The sequence below is a fragment of the Oncorhynchus mykiss genome, chromosome 3, assembly GCF_013265735.2.
Source record: "Oncorhynchus mykiss isolate Arlee chromosome 3, USDA_OmykA_1.1, whole genome shotgun sequence".
Taxonomy (NCBI): Eukaryota; Metazoa; Chordata; class Actinopteri; order Salmoniformes; family Salmonidae; genus Oncorhynchus; species Oncorhynchus mykiss.
The window spans coordinates 11,294,971-11,315,880 of record NC_048567.1 but is presented as its reverse complement, the minus strand read 5'-3'; the positions used below and the strand labels follow the sequence as shown (position 1 = coordinate 11,315,880).

The 20,910-nt window shown below is 44.5% G+C and overlaps 1 protein-coding gene across 2 annotated transcripts in view; it reads right to left on the bottom strand.

The window, feature by feature from the left end:
- Positions 1 to 7,870: 7,870 nt before the first annotated feature.
- The window catches only part of ephb6 (eph receptor B6), a 75,102-nt gene continuing 62,062 nt past the window's right edge, over positions 7,871 to 20,910 (bottom strand). Inside the window, exons 6-19 of one of the 2 annotated variants that reach the window (XM_036968793.1) lie at positions 18,596 to 18,751; positions 16,116 to 16,387; positions 15,807 to 15,888; positions 12,626 to 12,750; positions 12,358 to 12,520; positions 12,141 to 12,255; positions 11,972 to 12,027; positions 11,363 to 11,479; positions 10,967 to 11,214; positions 10,387 to 10,605; positions 10,051 to 10,200; positions 9,503 to 9,678; positions 9,169 to 9,324; positions 7,871 to 9,048 (exon numbers count right to left, since the gene is read on the bottom strand). In XM_036968793.1, coding sequence (XP_036824688.1) covers positions 8,943 to 9,048; positions 9,169 to 9,324; positions 9,503 to 9,678; positions 10,051 to 10,200; positions 10,387 to 10,605; positions 10,967 to 11,214; positions 11,363 to 11,479; positions 11,972 to 12,027; positions 12,141 to 12,255; positions 12,358 to 12,520; positions 12,626 to 12,750; positions 15,807 to 15,888; positions 16,116 to 16,387; positions 18,596 to 18,751 — 2,141 coding nt within the window. In that variant the 3' untranslated portion in view covers positions 7,871 to 8,942. Of the gene's footprint in view, positions 9,049 to 9,168; positions 9,325 to 9,502; positions 9,688 to 10,050; positions 10,201 to 10,386; positions 10,606 to 10,966; positions 11,215 to 11,362; positions 11,480 to 11,971; positions 12,028 to 12,140; positions 12,256 to 12,357; positions 12,521 to 12,625; positions 12,751 to 15,806; positions 15,889 to 16,115; positions 16,388 to 18,595; positions 18,752 to 20,910 lie in introns of both variants that reach the window. The other variant, XM_036968791.1, reaches the window with a different exon arrangement.

Below are 20,910 nucleotides of genomic sequence, written 5' to 3'. Positions count from 1 at the left end.
CGGGCTGTATCACCACCTGGTACGGCAACTGCTCCGCCCTCAACCGTAAGGCTCTCCAGAGGGTAGTGAGGTCTGCACAACGCATCACCGGGGGCAAACTACCTGCCCTCCAGGACACCTACACCACCCGATGTCACAGGAAGGCCATAAAGATCATCAAGGACATCAACCACCCGAGCCACTGCCTGTTCACCCCGCTATCATCCAGAAGGCGAGGTCAGTACAGGTGCATCAAAGCTGGGACAGAGAGACTGAAAAACAGCTTCTATCTCAAGGCCATCAGACTGTTAAACAGCCACCACTAACATTGAGTGGCTGCTGCCAACACACTGACACGGACTCAACTCCAGCCACTTTAATAATGGGAATTGATGGGAAATGATGTAAATATATCACTAGCCACTTTAAATAATGCTACCTTATATAATGTTACTTACCCTACATTATTCATCTCATATGCATACGTATATACTGTACTCTATATCATCGACTGTATCCTTATGTAATACATGTATCACTAGCCACTTTAACTATGCCACTTTGTATACATACTCATCTCATATGTATATACTGTACTCGATACCATCTACTGTATCTTGCCTATGCTGCTCTGTACCATCACTCATTCATATATCCTTATGTACATATTCTTTATCCCCTTACACTGTGTACAAGACAGTAGTTTTGGAATTGTTAGTTAGATTACTTGTTGGTTATTACTGCAATGTCGGAACTAGAAGCACAAGCATTTCGCTACACTCGCATTAACATCTGCTAACCATGTGTATGTGACAAATAAAATGTGATTTGATTTGATTCAGTTTTCAGACGTAGCCTATGTAAGTCATCAGAAAAGGTGAACCGTCTGTTCTACCGTTAAACTGCGCTCAATGTGCAGTTGCAGACTGCATCGCATATTGCATAGAGCAAAATACTTGAAATAGCTTATCTATTTACTGTGAACTGGGTCCAATTAAATGAGAGATGGGATGAATTGTAGCACATCCTAACTTGTTGTAGGCTTAGGCCCAGTGGCGTGTATTCACAGATGCCAAGGAAAGCCAGGCTTCCCCCAAAAATGTATAAAAAAACAATAAAAACATACTAAACAATTGATCTTTTGTCTCTCTGTGTTTCTGCATTTTCCTTCAATTTGCAAGAGGTTAAATGTACAGTTGAAGTCGAAAGTTTACATACACCTTAACCAAATACATTTATACTCAGTTTCACAATTCCTGACATTTAATCCTAGTAACAATTCCCTGTCTTAGGTCAGTTAGGATCACCACTTCATTTTAAGAATGTGAAATGTCAGAGTAATAGTAGAGAGAATGAATTATTTCAGCTTTTATTTCTTTCATCACATTCCCAGTGGGTCAGAAGTGTACACAAACTTAATTCGTATTTGGTAGCATTGCCTTTAAATTGTTTAACTTGGGTCAAATATTTCAGGTCTTACACAAGATTCCCACAATAAGTCTTGCACAAGATTCCCACAATAAGTTGGGTGAATTTTGGCCCATTCCTCCTGACAGAGCTGGTGTAACTGAGTCAGGTTTGTAGGCCTCCTTGCTCGCCTACACTTTTTCAGTTCTGCCCACAAATATTCTATAGGAAGGAGGTCAGGGCTTTGTGATGGCCACTCCAATAGTTTGACTTTGTTGTTCTTAAGCCATTTTGCCACAATTTTGGAAGTAGGCTTGGGGTCATTGTCCACTTGGAAGACCCATTTGCGACCAAGCTTAAACTTCCTGACAAATGTCTTGAGATGTTGCTTCAATATATCCACATAATTTTCCAACCTCGTGATGCCATCCATTTTGTGAAGTGCACCAGTCCCTCCTGCAGCAAAGCACCCCGACAGCATGATGCTGACACCCCCGTGCTTCACGGTTGGGATGGTGTTCTTCGGCTTGCAAGCCTCCCCCTTTTTCCTCCAAACATAACGATGGTCATTATGGCCAAACAGTTCTATTTTTGTTTCATCAGACCAGAGGACATTTCTCAAAAAATTACAATCTTTGTCCCCATGTGCAATTGCAAACAATAGTCTGGCTTTATTATGGCGGTTTTGGAGCAGTGACTTCTTCCTTGATGTGCAGCCTTTCAGGTTATGTCGATATAGGACTTGTTTTCCTGTTGATATAGATACTTTTGTACCTGTTTCCTCCAGCATTTTCACAAGGTCCTTTGCTGTTTGTTCTGGGATTGATTTGTACTTTTCGCACCAAAGTACGTTCATCTCTAGGAGACCGAACGCGTCTCCTTCCTGAGCAGTATGACGGCTGCATGGTCCCATGGTGTTTATACTTGTGTACTATTGTTTGTACAGATGAACGTGGTACCTTCAGGCGTTTGGAAATTGCTCCCAAGGATGAACCAGACTTGTGGAGGTCTACAATTTTCTTCTGAGGTCTTGGCTGATTTATTTTGATTTGAAGGCAGGCCTTGAAATACATCCACAGGTTCAGCTCCAATTGACTCAAATGATGTCAATTAGCCTATCAGAAGCTTCTAAATTCATGACAAATTAATCCATGCTTTTGTCACTTCTAGGTTAGACTACTGCAATGCTCTACTTTCCGGCTACCCGGAAAAAAATACGGCTGCTAGAATCCTGACTAGAACCAAAAAAATTGATCATATTACTCCAGTGCTAGCCTCTCTACAATGGCTTCCTGTCAAAGCAAGGGCTGATTTCAAGGTTTTACTGCTAACCTACAAAGCATTACATGGGCTTGCTCCTACCTATCTCTCTGATTTGGTCCTGCCGTACATACCTACACGTACGCTACGGTCACAAGACGCAGGCCTCCTAATTGTCCCTAGAATTTCTAAGCAAACAGCTGGAGGCAGGGCTTTTTCCTATAGAGCTCCATTTTATGGAACGGTCTGCCTACCCATGTCAGAGACGCAAACTCGGTCTCAACCTTTAAGTCTCTACTGAAGACTCATCTCTTCAGTGGGTCATATGATTGAGTGTAGTCTGGCCCAGGAGTGGGAAGGTGAACGGAAAGGCTCTGGAGCAACGAACCGCCCTTGCTGTCTCTGCCTGGCCGGTTCCCCTCTTTCCACTGGGATTCTCTGCCTCTAACCCTATGACAGGGGCTGAGTCACTGGCTTACTGGTGCTCTCTCATGCCGTCCCTGGAGGGGGTGCGTCACCTGAGTGGGTTGATTCACTGATGTGGTCATCCTGTCTGGGTTGGCGCCCCCCCCCCCCCCCCCCGGGTTGTGCCGTGGCGGAGGTCTTTGTGGGCTATACTCAGCCTTGTCTCAGGATGGTAAGTTGGTGGTTGAAGATATCCCTCTAGTGGTGTGGGGGCTGTGCTTTGGCAAAGTGGGTGGGGTTATATCCTTCCTGTTTGGCCCTGTCCGGGGGTGTCCTCGGATGGGGCCACAGTGTCTCCTGACCCCTCCTGTCTCAGCCTCCAGTATTTATGCTGCAGTAGTTTATGTGTTGGGGGGCTAGGGTCAGTTGTTATATCTGGAGTACTTCTCCTGTCCTATTCGGTGTCCTGTGTGAATCTAAGTGTACGTTCTCTAATTCTCTCCTTCTCTCTTTCTTTCTCTCTCTCAGAGGACCTGAGCCCTAGGACCATGCCCCAGGAATACCTGACATGATGACTCCTTGCTGTCCCCAGTCCACCTGACCGTGCTGCTGCTCCAGTTTAAACTGTTCTGCCTTATTATTATTCGACCATGCTGGTCATTTATGAACATTTGAACATCTTGGCTATGTTCTGTTATAATTCTCCACCCGGCACAGCCAGAAGAGGACTGGCCATCCCACATATGCTCTCTCTAATTCTCTCTTTCTTTCTTTCTCTCAGAGGACCTGAGCCCTAGGACCATGCCCCAGGAATACCTGACATGATGACTCCTTGCTGTCCCCAGTCCACCTGACCCTGCTGCTGCTCCAGTTTCAACTGTTCTGCCTTATTATTATTAGACCATGCTGGTCATTTATGAACATTTGAACATCTTGGCCATGTTCTGTTATAATCTCCACCCGGCACAGCCAGAAGAGGACTGGCCACCCCACATAGCTTGGTTCCTCTCTAGGTTTCTTCCTAGGTTTTGGCCTTTCTAGGGAGTTTTTCCTAGCCACCGTGCTTCTACACCTGCATTGCTTGCTGTTTGGGGTTTTAGGCTGGGTTTCTGTACAGCACTTTGAGATATCAGCTGATGTACGAAGGGCTATATAAATCAATTTGATTTGATTTGATTTGATGACATAATTTTCTGGAATCTTCCAAGCTGTTTAAAGGCACAGTGAACTTAGTGTATGTAAACTTCTGACCCACTGGAATTGGGATACAGTGAATTATAAAGGAAATAATCTGTTTGTAAACAATTGTTGGAAAAATTACTTCTGTCATGCACAAAGTAGATGTCCTAACCAACCTGCCAAAACTATAGTTTGTTAACAGGAAATTTCTGGAGTAGTTTGAAAACGAGTTTTAATGACTCCAACCTAAGTGTATGTAAACTGTATCTCACCGGAGAAAACATATTAGCGAGCGAAACAGCGCCCCTCTCTCTCTGTATGTGTAGCCCATCTATCTGATTCTGTTTGGTCAAAGGGAGTATGATATTTTTGCCACCCATAGCATTGAATGCAAGGGTACACAGCTAGCATTTGTCATCCCTATTTTAAATAAAATAATAGCCAATCGGCGTTGAGATAAACTGAGAGAGCTCAACTGTGAATGGTCCTGGGCACACCAAAAAATAAAGTGTCAAGGGAAGCCAGTTTGAATATTGCTTCACACCAATTACATCACATCTGAAGCCAAACGTCATTGACAGAAAAAAATGGAATTGTTGCATTTCGTTGTCCTTCAGTGGCTGGCTAGCTTGCTAGCTAAAATTGTCCCTTTCCTAAATTAGCCATGGATAGGGATAGAGATTTGGACCCGTAGTTTTACGTAATTCTCCGTTCTGGCCAATGATTATATCAGAAATTCTGATCCAACCATAAATTCATACATTGTGCCACTGGCCTGAGAGGATGGAAGTTCAATATGTAGCTAGATATAGTAGGCTAATGTTAACTAGCCGACTCATCGTTGTCTATGAAAGGAAGTTAGGCTAGCGAGCAAGCATTTTAGCCAGGTAGCCTAGGACAAAAGAAACAAAAAGTGTGTACTGTATGACAGTCATAGACCGTTTTGACTCTCCCTACAATTAGGGTGAGTCGACATGTTTTTTTTAACTTGCTCGCGCGCGCGCGCGCGCGCACACACACACACACACACACACACACACACACACACACACACACACACACACACACACACACACACACACACACACACACACACACACACACACACACACACACACACCAGTACAATGGACAGCCACATCACATTTAGCTTACATTGATTGGACTAATTTGTTTTTGGTATCTTTTAGTTGTTACTGTATTAGACTAAGCATAGGTGATTTGATGATGTTGAGATGTTTAGGTTGAAATGGAGCTGGTATAGTGGAGGCAGCTACTGTTTTCTTTACTTGAGGTAACTCTTCGTGGTTCTCCCCCCCCTCTCTGCTCTCACCTCTCCCAAGGTTCAGTTCACGTGGTCCCCAGCTGCTGACCAGGTGTTTTCGGATCTGAAGCATCGGATTAAACCTTCATCTCACAGACCTTTGTCTCCTCCTGTGTCTGCATCTGGGTCATATCATGAGTCATGATATCATTTGCACAAGGCTACTAGGCTATTTTAGCCTTCTTGCAATGCAATACTTCAACCACTAGAAACTGTGCATACACATGATCTAAAGTTTGCGGGGGGATAAGCACATTCTCACCTCAATTTCAGTTTTTATAAATGCTAACTTTTGCGTAAAAATTGGCAAACGTGTTTTGGGCATATTTTGCGCATATGGAATGTTTATAGTTGAGGCCCCCTGGTCAGTGGCAACCCGTCATTCAGGGCAGGTGGGGCATATCAGTTTGCTAACAAGTTAAAACATTTATTGAGTTAATAAAGCTGCATATTAACATGGTCTCTTTTTAGGTTTATTGAGTAAGGCAGCTCCAAAACACAGGTGTTTCAGCTTAGCTCAGTTCTTTCTGTGGTGGCAGCTAGCGGACAATACAGAGCGTAGGGGTTGGTAATCTTCTCTAGTTGCATCGTGATTGGCTCAGTGTTCTGTCACTTTGAAATCTACAGGGAGAGCTAGAAATTTCAAGCCCCCTTTGGTGCTGCCATAGATTTACATTAGAAATGCCCATCCAAGAAGGCTCAAGGTCATTGGCCACAGGTAAAATGATGTCAAATCACGTTATATCTACCGTAGCTTTGATTGGACTGACTCATGTCAACATCATACTTTCAAAATCTTAGCTAGCAAGTTGGACAAGCAGTCATTGTCATGAATCACGTTGACAGTCTACTGGCAAATCCTTTTCAATCCTTGTCATATGAAGAGAAATTATAGATAAAATGTATCAGTGATCATCGGCCATTGGACATAAACGTTACACAGCAAGTTCAACAATCGCAAATGCAACAATGAGTGGTTTGGAAGGAATCAGTGGCTAACTGCAAGCATTGCAAAGCAATCACTATTTTGCTCCCCTACCTGCTATTCGGTGGAGAGGGTGTGTGGTCCAAGTCTGGGTTTAAGCGTTTCTTTTCCAAGCTTAAAAGGATAAACATTCACACGCAACACCATGGGCCAGAGAAGATTGAATACATTGGCCATGCTGTCAATCCAGCATGACTTCTGCCATGTTCAAAACAACTGGAAACTTGGAAATCTCAGACTTCAGTAAGTTCAACACAACTGGGAACTCAGGAAAAAAAGATTTTGAGCAGTCATCTAACTGGGAATTCTGGCCTCTTTCTAGAGCTCCGACCTGAAGATCACTGACGTCATAATTCAACCTTGTTTTTTCCCAAGTTCCCAGTTGTCTTAAAAGCACCATAAATCCAAAGAATGCCAGACTTTGATGACAAAGCTTCATGACAAAATTTTCCTACAAGAAGGACTGCCGTGCCACCTTCCTGTTCAAGTGAGCACAGCACAACAGTGAGTCCTAAACTGTCTTGTATGCTGCTGCAATATGCCAGGGAGATATGTATACTGTAGATAAGATAGTAATACTAAATGTATGTTGTGGCTGTTAGCAGCCTATCTGCCTCACCCTAATAATTTGGTCCCTTTCCCCCTCTAAACTTAGCCTACTGTTCTGACTTGGTGGTGCACATGTGGCCTATAGCCTGTTTTAGAGAAATGTCTTCAAATATTGTAAGAGTTTTCATTGTCTGCTTATATGCCCCATGAATTGATCCTACGGTCCTGACTTGGTGTACAGGGAGAATACTGTAAGAACGGCCCATGTTCTGAATTCTGTCGCTGTACATTTTAAAAGTGCTGAACAAATAGTTATATTGACTACGTCCGTCTTAGCTTGCTCATTAATGTCATAATCAAAATTACGGCTAGCCCCCCTGATCCACTCACCGTTCCCTTATGCCATAGTTTGTACTGTACATCTCAATTGTTAGTAGAAACCACATTTGTTTAAACAAGTCAGCCACAACAGCTATGTTTTTTATAAAGGCAGTAAATGAGGCTGAATGAACTGTTTGGCTGCCAGACAAGGCTCCGCTGATAGCCAGGTGTAGCGGTGGTAAGGATCCCCTGCATGGTGCTGAAAAGACAGTTTGTGTCATTTTTCACAGTTATAGTGCAGTTCATGTATTGCTTAGTGTTGTGTAGTGGCTTTGCTGGCATGCATAAAATAAAATAAAAATTGAGTTTGCCCCACCAATATTTACATGCTAAAATCACCAGTGCCCCTGGTGATTAAACTGTTTTTATGTGTCAGACACATAACAGGCTCAATGCAGTGATTTAAATAAAATCATATTCTTTATTTTACAAATTTGCACAATAGTGGAATAGTGGTGAACAAATACAAATTAACATACTTACTCATGTGGATACACTCATACACACACACAAGAATGAGAGAAGGTGAAACTCATTACTGGAGACTTGTAGGCGCCGAGGTCCAGAGTGATGACAAAATTCCAATTTATGACACTCTTTGGATGGCTGACCATCTGTGGGCTATCAAAGGAGTCGAACACACCTTATCTGAGGCTTTCACCGGGGAGGGACGTTCCTCCCGAACCCTGGGAGTGTGGACACCACTCCTCATACAACATACATACATACATACATGAACACAAACAGACACAGAACACTCACGAAGCATAACATCACCTTCCTTACTTCAATGGGCAATCAGATCACATAGTCCAGTTAAACCATTTCACATTCACAATGCTCAAATGACCCAGTGACTTTATCTATTCAAAAAAAGGAGTGTGAACTGAAATATACACAGAGGAGGGTGCTGCTCAATGGTGGGTGACTCCATTCTGTCACAACATGAACTACACCCCCATTTCTTGAGTCTAATGGAATCCCCAGATGTGACCAGGCTAGTGACCGATGGGAGAAACCATTGGCTAATGTTTAGTCAACAGGGGTTGGCATTTTCTGATTTCAGTAAAGAGGTGTAACTTAACAAATAATCATGAACAATGTTCATGATATCAACATTAATCAGCAAAAACAGTATTTGATTGTCTATGCAATTGCTTGTGACGGGAGATCCCTGTGTTCGGGTAAAAAACTCATTTTCACTGTTTTAATTTACTAAGGGTAGTGAAACTTACGAGTGAAAGAGGGACAGTAGTGAGACAATTTGGGAGGAGTGAGAGAAAGAGAGGTAGAGACCGGCAAAGAGAAAGAGAATGTAAACAGCAAACAAGTGAAATAACACAGACTTTTCTCCCTCAAATCTCCCTGTTCCTTCTTAGCAACTCTCCTCCCAGATCTCGCTTTGCCTTGGACTACAGCTTCAATAGTGCACCTCTGTTACTTCCTGTGAAGCTCTCAGGTGATTGGTGGGTTCTAGACCTCCACCTGGCCCTGGGTGAGGTGGGTTCTGAGCTGCTGGGCCGCATTGGTGATTTTCCTCTGGTGTCCCAACAGGTTCACCCCCAGGTTCTGCACATCCCTGAGGGAAGGAGAGAATGAGAGAGAGAGAGTTCAGAAAAGTATCCATTGCTTCTAAAGGAACGATTTGCATTATATGAACATGTCTTTATTTATATTGAAATGGAAGCCCAGGACTCACTCTATGGTTAGCCTGCTGACTCGGTCCAGTGTGTCCAAATGTGCCCTCTCAAACTGGTCCTTATACCTGTCCATCCTTAATGCTGTCAGCCACTCACTGACCGTCGCCACCGACGACAGGTCTGTGGGGGTGGGGCTCAGCAGTGGCTGGGTGGAGCTTGAGTTGCAGAGGGAAAGATCGAGATCGAAAATGATTGGCCTAACATAGCAATGATTCAATACATTTACATGATAACATAATACATGCTCTCCTAAGATCACTGTTTGGGAATGTGATCCATTACGTCTGCTGTGTAAAATATGGAAGAAAAGGCAGATGGGAAGTGTAGTCTCACCGGGGTTGCTCTGCCTTGAGGGAGGCAGGGTGTCGTATGAGCCTGTCCAGAGAGGAGAGGAGGGAGTCGAAGCCTAGCCGGTCGCCCCTCTCAGCCTGCCAACACTGCAGCATCAAGGAGTGGAGAGCTGGAGGACAGTTATGGGGGGCTGGGAGACGGTACTGGTCTGCTACTGCCTTCATTACCTGTATTATAGGGAGGGAAGAGAGAGGAGGTAGGGGAGAAAGAAGAGGGACAGGGGCAGGGAGAGAGAGAGGCAAAGGGAGTGAGAGAGAAGCAAAGGGAGAGAGAGAGAGAGAGAGAGGCAAAGGGAGGAAGAGCAAGAAGAAAGAGAGAGAGCGGGAGAGAGAGAGAGAGAGAAGCAAAGGGAGAGAGAGAGAGAGAGAAGGAAGGAGGAAGGGTATTAGTAACCATCTGGATGTTAACAAGTTGCCCTATATAGAGAGGTCCCATCAGTACAGAGGGACTTAGAGATGATTAACCATTCTGTTCAGCTGTCAGTGTGTTTAGTCACTGTTTGGCTCTCGCTTAACCCTCCCACAACTCACTTCCTGATTGCTCATGTCCCAGTATGGCCGCTCGCCATATGACATCACTTCCCACATGAGCACTCCGAAGCTCCAGACATCACTAGCTGAGCTGAACTTGCGATGCTGGAAGGCCTCCGGGGCTGTCCACCTGACAGGAATCTTACTGCCCTGAGAGGAGAGAGAGGGATGAGTGGTTGAGAGAGGAGAGAGAGGGCTGAGTGGTTGAGGACTGTGAATGTTGTGATCTTCTATTAACATAAGTAGTCTTTTAGAGTGGAAATACAAGACTAATCATCATTAAACAAACACAGAAGCATATCAACATGAAAACTGAAATTTCCCAGCAGCATGTACCAGTGAGGCAGTGTAGGTGGGCATGTTATGGTCCAGGCCCCTCATGAGCCGCGACAGCCCAAAGTCAGACACCTTACACACCAGGTTAGAGTTGACCAGCACGTTCCTGGCAGCCAGGTCCCGGTGGACAAAGTTCCTCTCAGAGAGGTACCTCATCCCAGCCCCAACACCCCTCACCATCCCTACAAGCTGGAGAACACTGAACTGGTCCTCATTCTCCTGGGGAGTGAGAGAGATGGAGAGAGATACATTATATTTCATTAACTGACCATAATCTACTGTTTTCTCAGTCTCACCCTGAGGAGTTAGTTACTGTGTAGATGGGAGTTGTAGTTCTTAGTCTAACATGGTGTAGATGGGAGTTGTAGTTATTGGTCTACATGGTGTAGATGAGAGTTGTAGTTCTTAGTCTAACATGGTGTGGCTGGGAGTTGTAGTTCCTAGTCTAACATGGTGTAGATGGGAGGTGTCGTTCTCAGTCTAATATGGTGTAGGTGGGAGTTGTAGTTCTTGGTCTAACATGGTGTGGCTGGGAGTTGTAGTTCTTTGTCAAACATGGTGTAGCTGTTGTAGCTCTCACCCTGAGGAAGGCATCCAGTGGTCCATTCTCCATGAACTCAGTGATGATCCTCTCTGGTGGGCTGTGGGTGACCACCCCTTCCAGCTTCAGCACGTTGGGGTGGTCAAACTGTCCCAGCACCCCCGCCTCGGTCATAAACACTGCCTTCTCTCTGTCTGTCACGCCCCAGCGCAGCGTCTTCACCGCCACCAGCACCTCCCTACGACCCAGGGGCCGGTAGCGCCCCCGAGACACCTCCCCAAACTGGGCTGGAGGGGGTGGGGGAAAGGGTGGGAGAGAGAGAGAGATGTTATGCGTTGAGTTTGGACCCAGCTTGACTCCTGGCCCAACATATGAAAACACATTTTGTTTTTACAGAACTATCCCTACAAGCATGAATCAAACCAGGACCCCTACCTGCACCAATCACCTCTTCTATCTTGAGGTGAGAGGGGTCGATCTCACGGGCAAATTCCTTGACCGCCTCACTGGGGTCCTCATAGGTGGAAGGGTCTACGTAGTACTTCACCCCCCCTGACAGAGGGAACACACAGAGCAGGGATGACTGTAGTGAACCAGTACAACTACAAAATAGGGCCTGTGGAGTGTTGATGTACAGTATTTGGCCCTAGACTTGGACATGTCTGGGTCAAGCCATGCTGCGTGACATGCTGCATGATGGCAGAACACTGAGCCCAGAGGGATAATGGCACCCTCATTAAATAAAAATACAATTTATTTCTTCCTCTCCTCATCTTTCTCTCTTCTTATCCCTCTCATTGTCCATGTCTTTTTCCCTCTATCTCTCTACACATCACATTTCTCATGCGGTCCCTCTCTTCTTCTCTTTCTTTCCCTCCCCCCTCTTTCTCCCACAAGCCCTTGGGGTTATGATGGTAATGGGCATTAGACACGTTCCTCTGCACCAACATGTCAACAACACCATAGAAGTAGCATATACTGTATGTGCAGCTGAGAATATTACAGACAGAATGGTAATAATAGCCATCATACACCCTGACTCACCTTTGTGGCTGATGTACCTCTGGAGTCTGTCACTGTAGGGGCTCTCCCTCCTCTTACTGAGTAAAGACAACAAACCAGTGTTTCAGAACATTGCACTGTGTGTGTGTATGTGTGTGTGTGTGTATGACATGATCATGTATGTGTGGATAGGAGTTAAGGACACACTCACCTGCGGAACACAAAAACGACCACTATCGCCACAACGACCAGGAGGAAGGCTGCCCCGCCCATCACAGAACCAACCAATAGAGGGAGCCGATTCTGGATCTGCTTAGAACTCTCCTCTGAGAAAGAAAAAGTGAGAAGCAGAGAGCGATTTAGAGGGTGTGTTTGACTGTGTGTATGTGAGTGTGTGTGTGGTGCGTGCATTCGTGTGTGTGAGTTACCCAGGGCCAATGTAGTGAAGTAGACAGTATGACTGTAGGGGCCATAACCCCTCTCGTTGCGGGCCCTGATCTGGAAGGCATAGATGGAGCCAGGAGCCAGAGAGTTGATGGTCACTGTGTTGGTCTCACTGAACACACTCACTGCACTGTCCTCATCTGAACCCTGGGGGGGGGGGGGGGGGGGGGGGGGGGGGGGGGTGGCTCAGTCTCTGGGTGTATTTACTTGTGTATGTACTTGTGTCTACATGCATGTGTGTGTAGCCTGTACCTTGTCATAGTATCTGAGCTGGTACTCCAGTATGTCTCCATTGGGTCTGTCAGGCTGTGGCCAGGACAGGGTGATGGAGTCTGGGGCTCGACTCAACTGGTGCAGGCTAGGGACCAGAGAGGGTACTGGGAGAGAGAGAGATGGTGAGAGAGATATATGAGTTTTGTAAAGAAGAGGGAGGAAGAAAGAGGAACAGGTGTGAGAACACAAGCTGGCCTTGCCAGATCATGTAATTTCTGTATTTATTTATTTATTTCACCTTTATTTAACCAGGTAGGCAAGTTGAGAACAAGTTCTCATTTACAATTGCGACCTGGCATTGACCAGATGGGGGCAGCATGACACAGACTAGTGAATGAGCCAGCTCTGTAGAGTGCTGTATGGCCAAAGACTTGTATAACTAACCCAAGACAGATCAAAGCCTGTCGTTTCCAATGGGAGCAAATTGGTCATTGTAGGCAGAGCTAAGCACAAGCTAGTGAAATCCTATTGGAGCGTTCTAGCATTTATTTGCATATTTATGTTAGGGAACACCTACTCTGAAGTGCCTGTCTGTAATATCTAAATTAGCCCTTGCACTCTTAAACAACGCAATTTTTAGAAACGTTGGCAAAGGGTAAAGTCTACAAAACGCACTCCACTGTTTGTTACATATTATTGTTTTGGAAACGGAAAACTGTATGGAGATCAAATGTTTAATCGATGAGAAAATGAGCAGATTCTCAGCCACTGGGCTTACTCAAATCACCATATTTGGTAGAGTTGAAACGCCAACCAGATGCTTCCCATTTATACTTTGAAATATCTGTCTCATTGTTCTATCTGTGGTATGGACTTGCCTGCCAGACTTAGCTGTGTCACCACGGCTGGGAACAGGCTCAGTATGACTCTGTGGTTACAATGGTCATATCTATTAGAATTCATGTCATTTCACAACCCCAAATGCTTTCTCTAACTCACAGAAGGCAACACAAATAGAGGTTATAATAATACCTTTATTAGCAGATCTCTGCCCGTATGGGGAATTAAAAATAATTGGCTATAAGAAATGATTTATTTTCAAAAGGAGGAAAATAGCTAATTAAAAGTTACAGGTTTCTCTCTGTCTGTCTATAAACTGTCTGTCTATAAACTGTCTGTCTATAAACTGTCTGTCTATAAACTGTCTGTCTATAAACTGTCTGTCTATAAACTGTCTGTCTATAAACTGTCTGTCTATAAACTGTCTGTCTATAAACTGTCTGTCTATAAACTGTCTGTCTAAACTGTCTGTCTATAAACTGTCTGTCTAAACTGTCTGTCTAAACTGTCTGTCTGTAAACTGTTTGTCTGTAAACTGTCTGTCTATAAACTGTCTGTCTATAAACTGTCTGTCTATAAACTGTCTGTCTATAAACTGTCTGTCTATAAACTGTCTGTCTATAAACTGTCTGTCTAAACTGTCTGTCTATAAACTGTCTGTCTAAACTGTCTGTCTGTAAACTCTCTCCCACTCTCTCCGTCCCTCTTTATATCTCTCTTCTGAGCATAATGTGATATTGAGTTCAGAGAGCAGGACCGGAAAAGATGGAGAGCAGAAAAGAGAGAGAGATAGACACCCATACTCAAAGAAACTGATGCAGACACGCACGCATGCACGCACACACACACACACACACATGGACTGCACCAGATTTGACAGTTCTTGCTGTGAGATGTTACCCCACTCTTCCACCAAGGCACCTGAAACTTCCAGGACATTTCTGGGAGGGGGGGACAGCCCTAGCCCTCACCCTCCGATCCAACAGGTCCCAGACATGCTCAATGGGATTGAGATCCGGGCTCTTCGCTGGCCATGGCAGAACACAGACATTCCTGTCTTGCAGGAAATCATGCACTGTATGGCTGAGCAGTATGGCGGTGGCATTGTCATGCTGGAGGGTCATGTCAGGATGAGCCTGCAGGAAGGGTACCACATGAGGGAGGAGGATGTCTTCCCTGTAACGCACAGCGTTGAGATTACCTGCAATGACAACAAGTTCAGTCCGATGATGCGGTGACACACTGCCCCAGACCATGACGGACCCTCCACCTCCATATCGATCCCGCTCCAGAGTACAGGCCTCGGTGTAAAGCTCATTCCTTCGACGATAAAACCCAAATCCGACCATCACCACTGGTGAGACAAAACCGCGACTCGTCAATGAAGAGCACTTTTGTCAGTCCTGTCTGGTCCAGCGACGGTGGGTTTGTGCCCATAGGCGACGTTGTTGCCGGTGATGTCTGGTGAGGACCTGCTTTACAACAGGCCTACAAGCCATCAGTTCAGCCTCTCTCAGCCTATTGAGGACAGTCTGAGCACTGATGGAGGGATTGTGTGTTCCTGGTGTAACTCGGGCAATTGTTGTTGCCATCCTGTACCTGTCCCGCAGGTGTGATGTTCGGATGTACCGATCCTGTGCAGGTGTTGCTACACGTGGTCTGCCACTGCGAGGTCTGCCACTGTGATCTGCCACTGTCCGTCCTGTCTCCCTGTAGTGCTGTCTTAGGCGTCTCACAGTACGGGCATTGCAATTTATTTCCCTGGCCACATCTGCAGTCCTCATGCCTACCTGCAGCATGCCTAAGGCACGTTCACGCAGATGAGCAGAGACCTTGGGTATCTTTCTTTTGGTGTTTTTCAGAGTCAGTAGAAAGGCCTCTTTAAGTTTTAATAACTGTGACCTTAATTGCCAGTCTGTAAGCTGTTAGTGTCTTAACGACCGTTCCACAGGTGCATGTTCATTAATTGTTTATGGTTCATTGAACAAGCATGGGAAACAGTGTTTAAACCCTTTACAATGAAGATCTGTGAAGTTATTAGGATTTTTACAAATTATCTTTGAAAGACAGGGTTCTGAGTTTGTGAAAACGGCGCATTTCTAAATTTTGTTGAAAAAAATATGAAGCTAAAAAGTTTAAAAAATAAAAAATAAAATAAAAAGTGATTTTCAAACACTATGAGATTCACGGTGACGTGGGGAGCAAGACTAGAAACTTCTTGCAGGATTTGAAAATGACTTTTAATCCTACAGTGTAATGTTACAGAGAAGCCTTTTAACCACAGATCATAGAAACGCTGTTTTCATGTATGTAGACACTGGTTTGGTGCTGGAGATGAAAAGTGGCAGAAGGGCCCTTTAAGCCTGACTCATGCTCTCACCTGATTGGCTAGTAGTGAAATTGATGCTGATGAATTGAGGCGGGAAAGGACTCAGAGCTGAGACATCATTGACCGCTTGCACCTGTCAATCAACAGCAGCAAAACGTAAGACAAAGTTAGGTTAACTAAGTGGGTGTACATTTAATCCAGTATCTATATGAGGTAGGTGACTCTAATGCACAAGTTTTATACCTGTATGATGTAGGTGATGGGAAATGTAGTGTCTATAGGGGCTAGGTGATTAGGGAAGTTGTAGTTCTACCTGTATGAGATAGTTAACTCTAGTATTCATGGGAGTTGTAGTCATACCTGTATAAGGTAGGTGACTCTGGTGAGCAGGTTGTTGAGGGTGACCTTGGTCTGCTTGATGCCCGTCTGGGATGGGGTGAAGGTGACCGCCTCTCCACACCAGGAGCATGCCCCCGGGGCGGTGAAGGTGGCCGAGGGACAGATCCTACACACCACCCCATACCACACCTCGCTACGACCACCCATGTCCAGTGGAGGGCGCCAGCGAAGAGACACCCCACCATCACCACTCTCATACTCCCAGGAGACAGAGGTCGGAGCAGAGGGAGAGCCTGGAGGGGGGAGAGAGATATAGAGGGGGGGAGTGAGAGATTAAACATTTTGAACCTCTTTGGGTCAGTACTAGTGCCAGGATCAACACATTAAAACAGCACTCATCAACTCCAGTTGACACATGATCATATCTCAGGGACAGATAGAGAGAATGAGTGATGTCAGAGAGAGACAGAAAGAGAGGAGACAAATGGGGCTTAGAAAGTAAGGCACAATATATGTTAGTGAACAATAATCTAATAATAATCTTTAAATGTCATGTAGGAAGAGAGGAAGAGAGAGATGGATAAGAAGGGAAGGAAGGAGAGAGAGTAAGGGAGGGAGAAAGATGGAAGGAAAGAAAAGGGCAAATTAGAGGGATGAGTGCCTTCGGAAAGTTCACCCCTTGACCTTTTCAACATGTTCTTGTGTTTCAACCTGAATTTAAAATGTATACAATTGAGTCACTGGCCTATATGGCAATCCTAAATAAACTTTAGGAGTAAAATGTTGCTTAACAAGTCACATAAGTTGCATGGACTCTGTGAGCAATAATAGTGTTTATCATGATTTCTAAAATGACTACCTCATCACTGTACCCCGTACATACAATTATCTTGTAAGGTCCCTCAGTCAAGTAGTGAATTTCAACCACAAAGACCAGGGAGATTTTCCAATGCAGCTTTTGGTAGATGGGTAAAAAAGCAGACATTGAATATTCCTTTGAGCATGGTGAAGTTATTAATTACACTTTGGGTGGTGTCTCAATACACCCAGTCACTACAAAGATACAGGCATCCTTCATAACTCAGTTGCCAGAGAAGAAGGAAACCGCTCAGGGATTTTACCATGAGGCCAATGGTGGCTTTACAACAGTTTAATGACAGGAAAAGAAACTGAGAATGGATCAACAACATTGTAGTTACTCCACAATCCTAACCTAAATGACAGAGTGAAAAGAAGGAAGCCTGTACAGAATACAAATATTCCAAAACATGCATCCTGTTTGCAACAAGGTACTAAAGTAAAACTGCAAAAAAATTACTTCATGTCCTGAATACAAAGTGTTATCTATGGGGCAAACACAACACATCACTGATGTCACTTGTTAAATCCACTTCAATCAGTGTAAAGAAGGATCTTTAAGCCTTGAGATAATTGATGCATAGATTGTGAGAGTCCATTCAGAGAGTGAATGGGCAAGACAAAATATTTAAGTGTCTTTGAACGGGGTATGGTAGTAGGTGCCGAGCGCACCGATTTTAGTGTTTCAAGAACTGCAACGCTGCTGCGTTTTTCCACACTTAACAGTTTCCTGTGTGTGGTCAAGAATGGTCCACCACCCAAGAACATCCAGCCAACATGACAACTGTGGGAAGCATTGGAGTCAACATGGGCCAGCATCCCTGTGGAACGCTTTCAACACCTTGTAGAGAGCATGCCCCGTCCAACTAATTGAGGCTGTTCTGAGGGCAAAAGGGTGGTGCAACTCAATATTAGGAAGGTGTTCCTAACACTGGAGTTGCTCACCAAGAACACAGTGAATGTTCCTGAGTGGTGTAGTTACAGTTTTGACTTAAATCGTCTTGAAAATCTATGGCAAGACTTGAAAATGTCTGTCTAGCAATGATGAACAACAAACTTGACAGATCTTGAAGAATTTTAAAAAGAATAATGTGCAAATATTATAAGCCTCAAATATTGTGCCAAGACTCACAGCTGTAATCACTGCCAAATGTTATTCTAACATGCATTGATTCAGGGGTTTGAATACTTATGTAAATGACATATTTCTGTATTTACAAAAATTCACTGTCGTTATGGAGTACTGTGTATAGATGGGTGAGAGAGAAAAATCTATTGAATACAGTTTGAATTCAGGCTGTAACACAACAAAATGTGGAATAAGTCAGGGGGTGTGAATACTTTCTGAAAGCACTGTGTATATTATATGTGCTGAAGTAGATACTTATCTCTGGATAAAAGCATTGGCTAAATGACTCAATATATATATAGCTTTTCAATCAGACAGATCTATTTGTTACGTAATGCTGCTAGTGCATGTAGCTAATCTGTGTCGCACACACACACACACACACACACACATACACACACACACACACACACACACACACACACACACACACACACACACACACACACACACACACACACACACACACACACACACACACACACACACACACACACACACACACACAGCTCACTTGTGCAGGCGGAGGAGTTGACGTCGGCTGGTGCTCTGTAGAAGCCGCTGCGACACTCACACACACGCGATCCCTCCTGACTGGTCCTGCTGTTAGACGGACACACTGAACACGGAACCGAACCCAACACCGACTTAAAGTACCCCACTGGACATTCTGCAGAGAGAGAGAGAGCGACAGGGTGAGAGAGAGAGAGAGAGAGAGAGCGAGAGAGAGAGAGAGAGAGAGAGAGAGAGGAAGAAAGAGAGAGGAAGAGAGAGACACAGAGAGCGAGAGAGAAAGAGAGAGAGACACACACAGAGAGAGAGAGAAAGAGAGAGAGAGAGAGAGACACACACACACAGAGAGAGAGAGAGTAAGAGAGAGACACAGAGAGAGAGAGAGAGAGAGAAAGAGAGAGAGACACACACAGAGAGAGAGAGAGAAAGAGAGAGAGACACACAGAGAGAGAGAGAAAGAGAGAGAGACACAGAGAGAGAGAGAGAGAGAGAGAGACACACACAGAGAGAGAGAGAGAGCGAGAAAGAGAAAGAGAGAGAGAGAGAAAGAGAGAGTGAGAAAGACACATTTTTGGGTCAGTACTAGTTCCAGGATCAACACATTAAAACAGCACTCATCAACTCCTGTTGACACATGATCCTGTCTCAGGGACAGATAGAGAGAATGAGTGATGTCAGAGAGAGACAGAGAAAGAGGGGGGAGACAAAAGGGGCTTAGAAAGTAAGGCACAACATATGTTAGTGAACAATAATCAATTAAATTAAATGTAATGTATTTATGCTGTACAGATCATACTCTACTTGTCTATTCCAAATATAACATTATTAGTTGCCGACACTCTGAATAAGATTCAGCTGACTAAACGACTGCTTCAAAAGAAAACCGCTAGACTTAATAAATCACAATTGTCATTTTGTGGCCTAGTTTCAGTCATATCAATGTGAGTGTTGTTTTATGAATATACCAGTGACTTGTGACCTCAACATTCCACTGTCTGCCCTTAATATTGAATAATAGACAGATAAAATCATTAAATTACTTGTTTAAAATATGGTTAACTCTCTCTGAACTTACTGTAATGCAGTGAGATATTCTGCCTATACTGTAGCTCTCTCTGAACTTACTGTCATGCAGTGAGATATTCTGCCTATACTGTAACTCTCTCTGAACTTACTGTCATGCAGTGAGATATTCTGCCTATACTGTAGCTCTCTCTGAACTTACTGTCATGCAGTGTGATATTCTGTCTATACTGTAGCTCTCTCTGAACGTACTGTCATGCAGTGAGATATTCTGCCTATACTGTAGCTCTCTCTGAACTTACTGTCATGCAGTGAGATATTCTGCCTATACTGTAGCTCTCTCTGAACTTACTGTCATGCAGTGAGATATTCTGCCTATACTGTAGCTCTCTCTGAACTTACTGTCATGCAGTGAGATATTCTGCCTATACTGTAGCTCTCTCTGAACTTACTGTCATGCAGTGAGATATTCTGCCTATACTGTAGCTCTCTCTGAACTTACTGTCATGCAGTGAGATATTCTGCCTATACTGTAGCTCTCTCTGAACTTACTGTCATGCAGTGAGATATTCTGCCTATACTGTAGCTCTCTCTGAACTTACTGTCATGCAGTGAGATATTCTGCCTATACTGTAGCGCTCTCTGAACTTACTATAATTGTCAAGGCTGTGGGTAACTGGTGAAAGGAGTCAGGCGCAAGAGAGCTGAGATGCGTGGACAAGGTATTTAATACAAGATAACACCAGTATTAACACAATGCTCTGGTGCGGTAAAAATACCGGTACCACCGGTACCACGAAATAAACGGGCATAATAACAAAACCCGGCAACAAAATACCAACCTGAAAAATAAACCAAACACGCACACAAACATGGAGTAAACCAGAGGGTTAAATAATGAACATGTAATGGGGGAATTGAAACCAGGTGTGTAGAAACAAAGACAAAACAAATGGAAAATGAAAAGTGGATCGGTGATGGCTAGAAGGCCGGTGACGTCGACCGCCGATCGCCGCTCGAACAAGGAGAGGGACCGACTCCGGCGGAAGTCGTGACGGTAATGTAGTGAGAGATTCTGCCTATACTGTAGCTCTCTCTGAACTGAGAGATTCTGCCTTGTTTCCTAGAATGCACTTACTGTAAGGCCGTGTTTAAGTGTAGAGCTGGGCCCTGAGTGTTTGAGATCGCCTAGGACAGTGTCTGATTCTGCCTAGGAGTGTGCACACTGCACAGTGAACGACATGTCTTCTCAAGCAGAGTCAGGCCCTGAGTGTCTCTACGGTTCTGATTCAG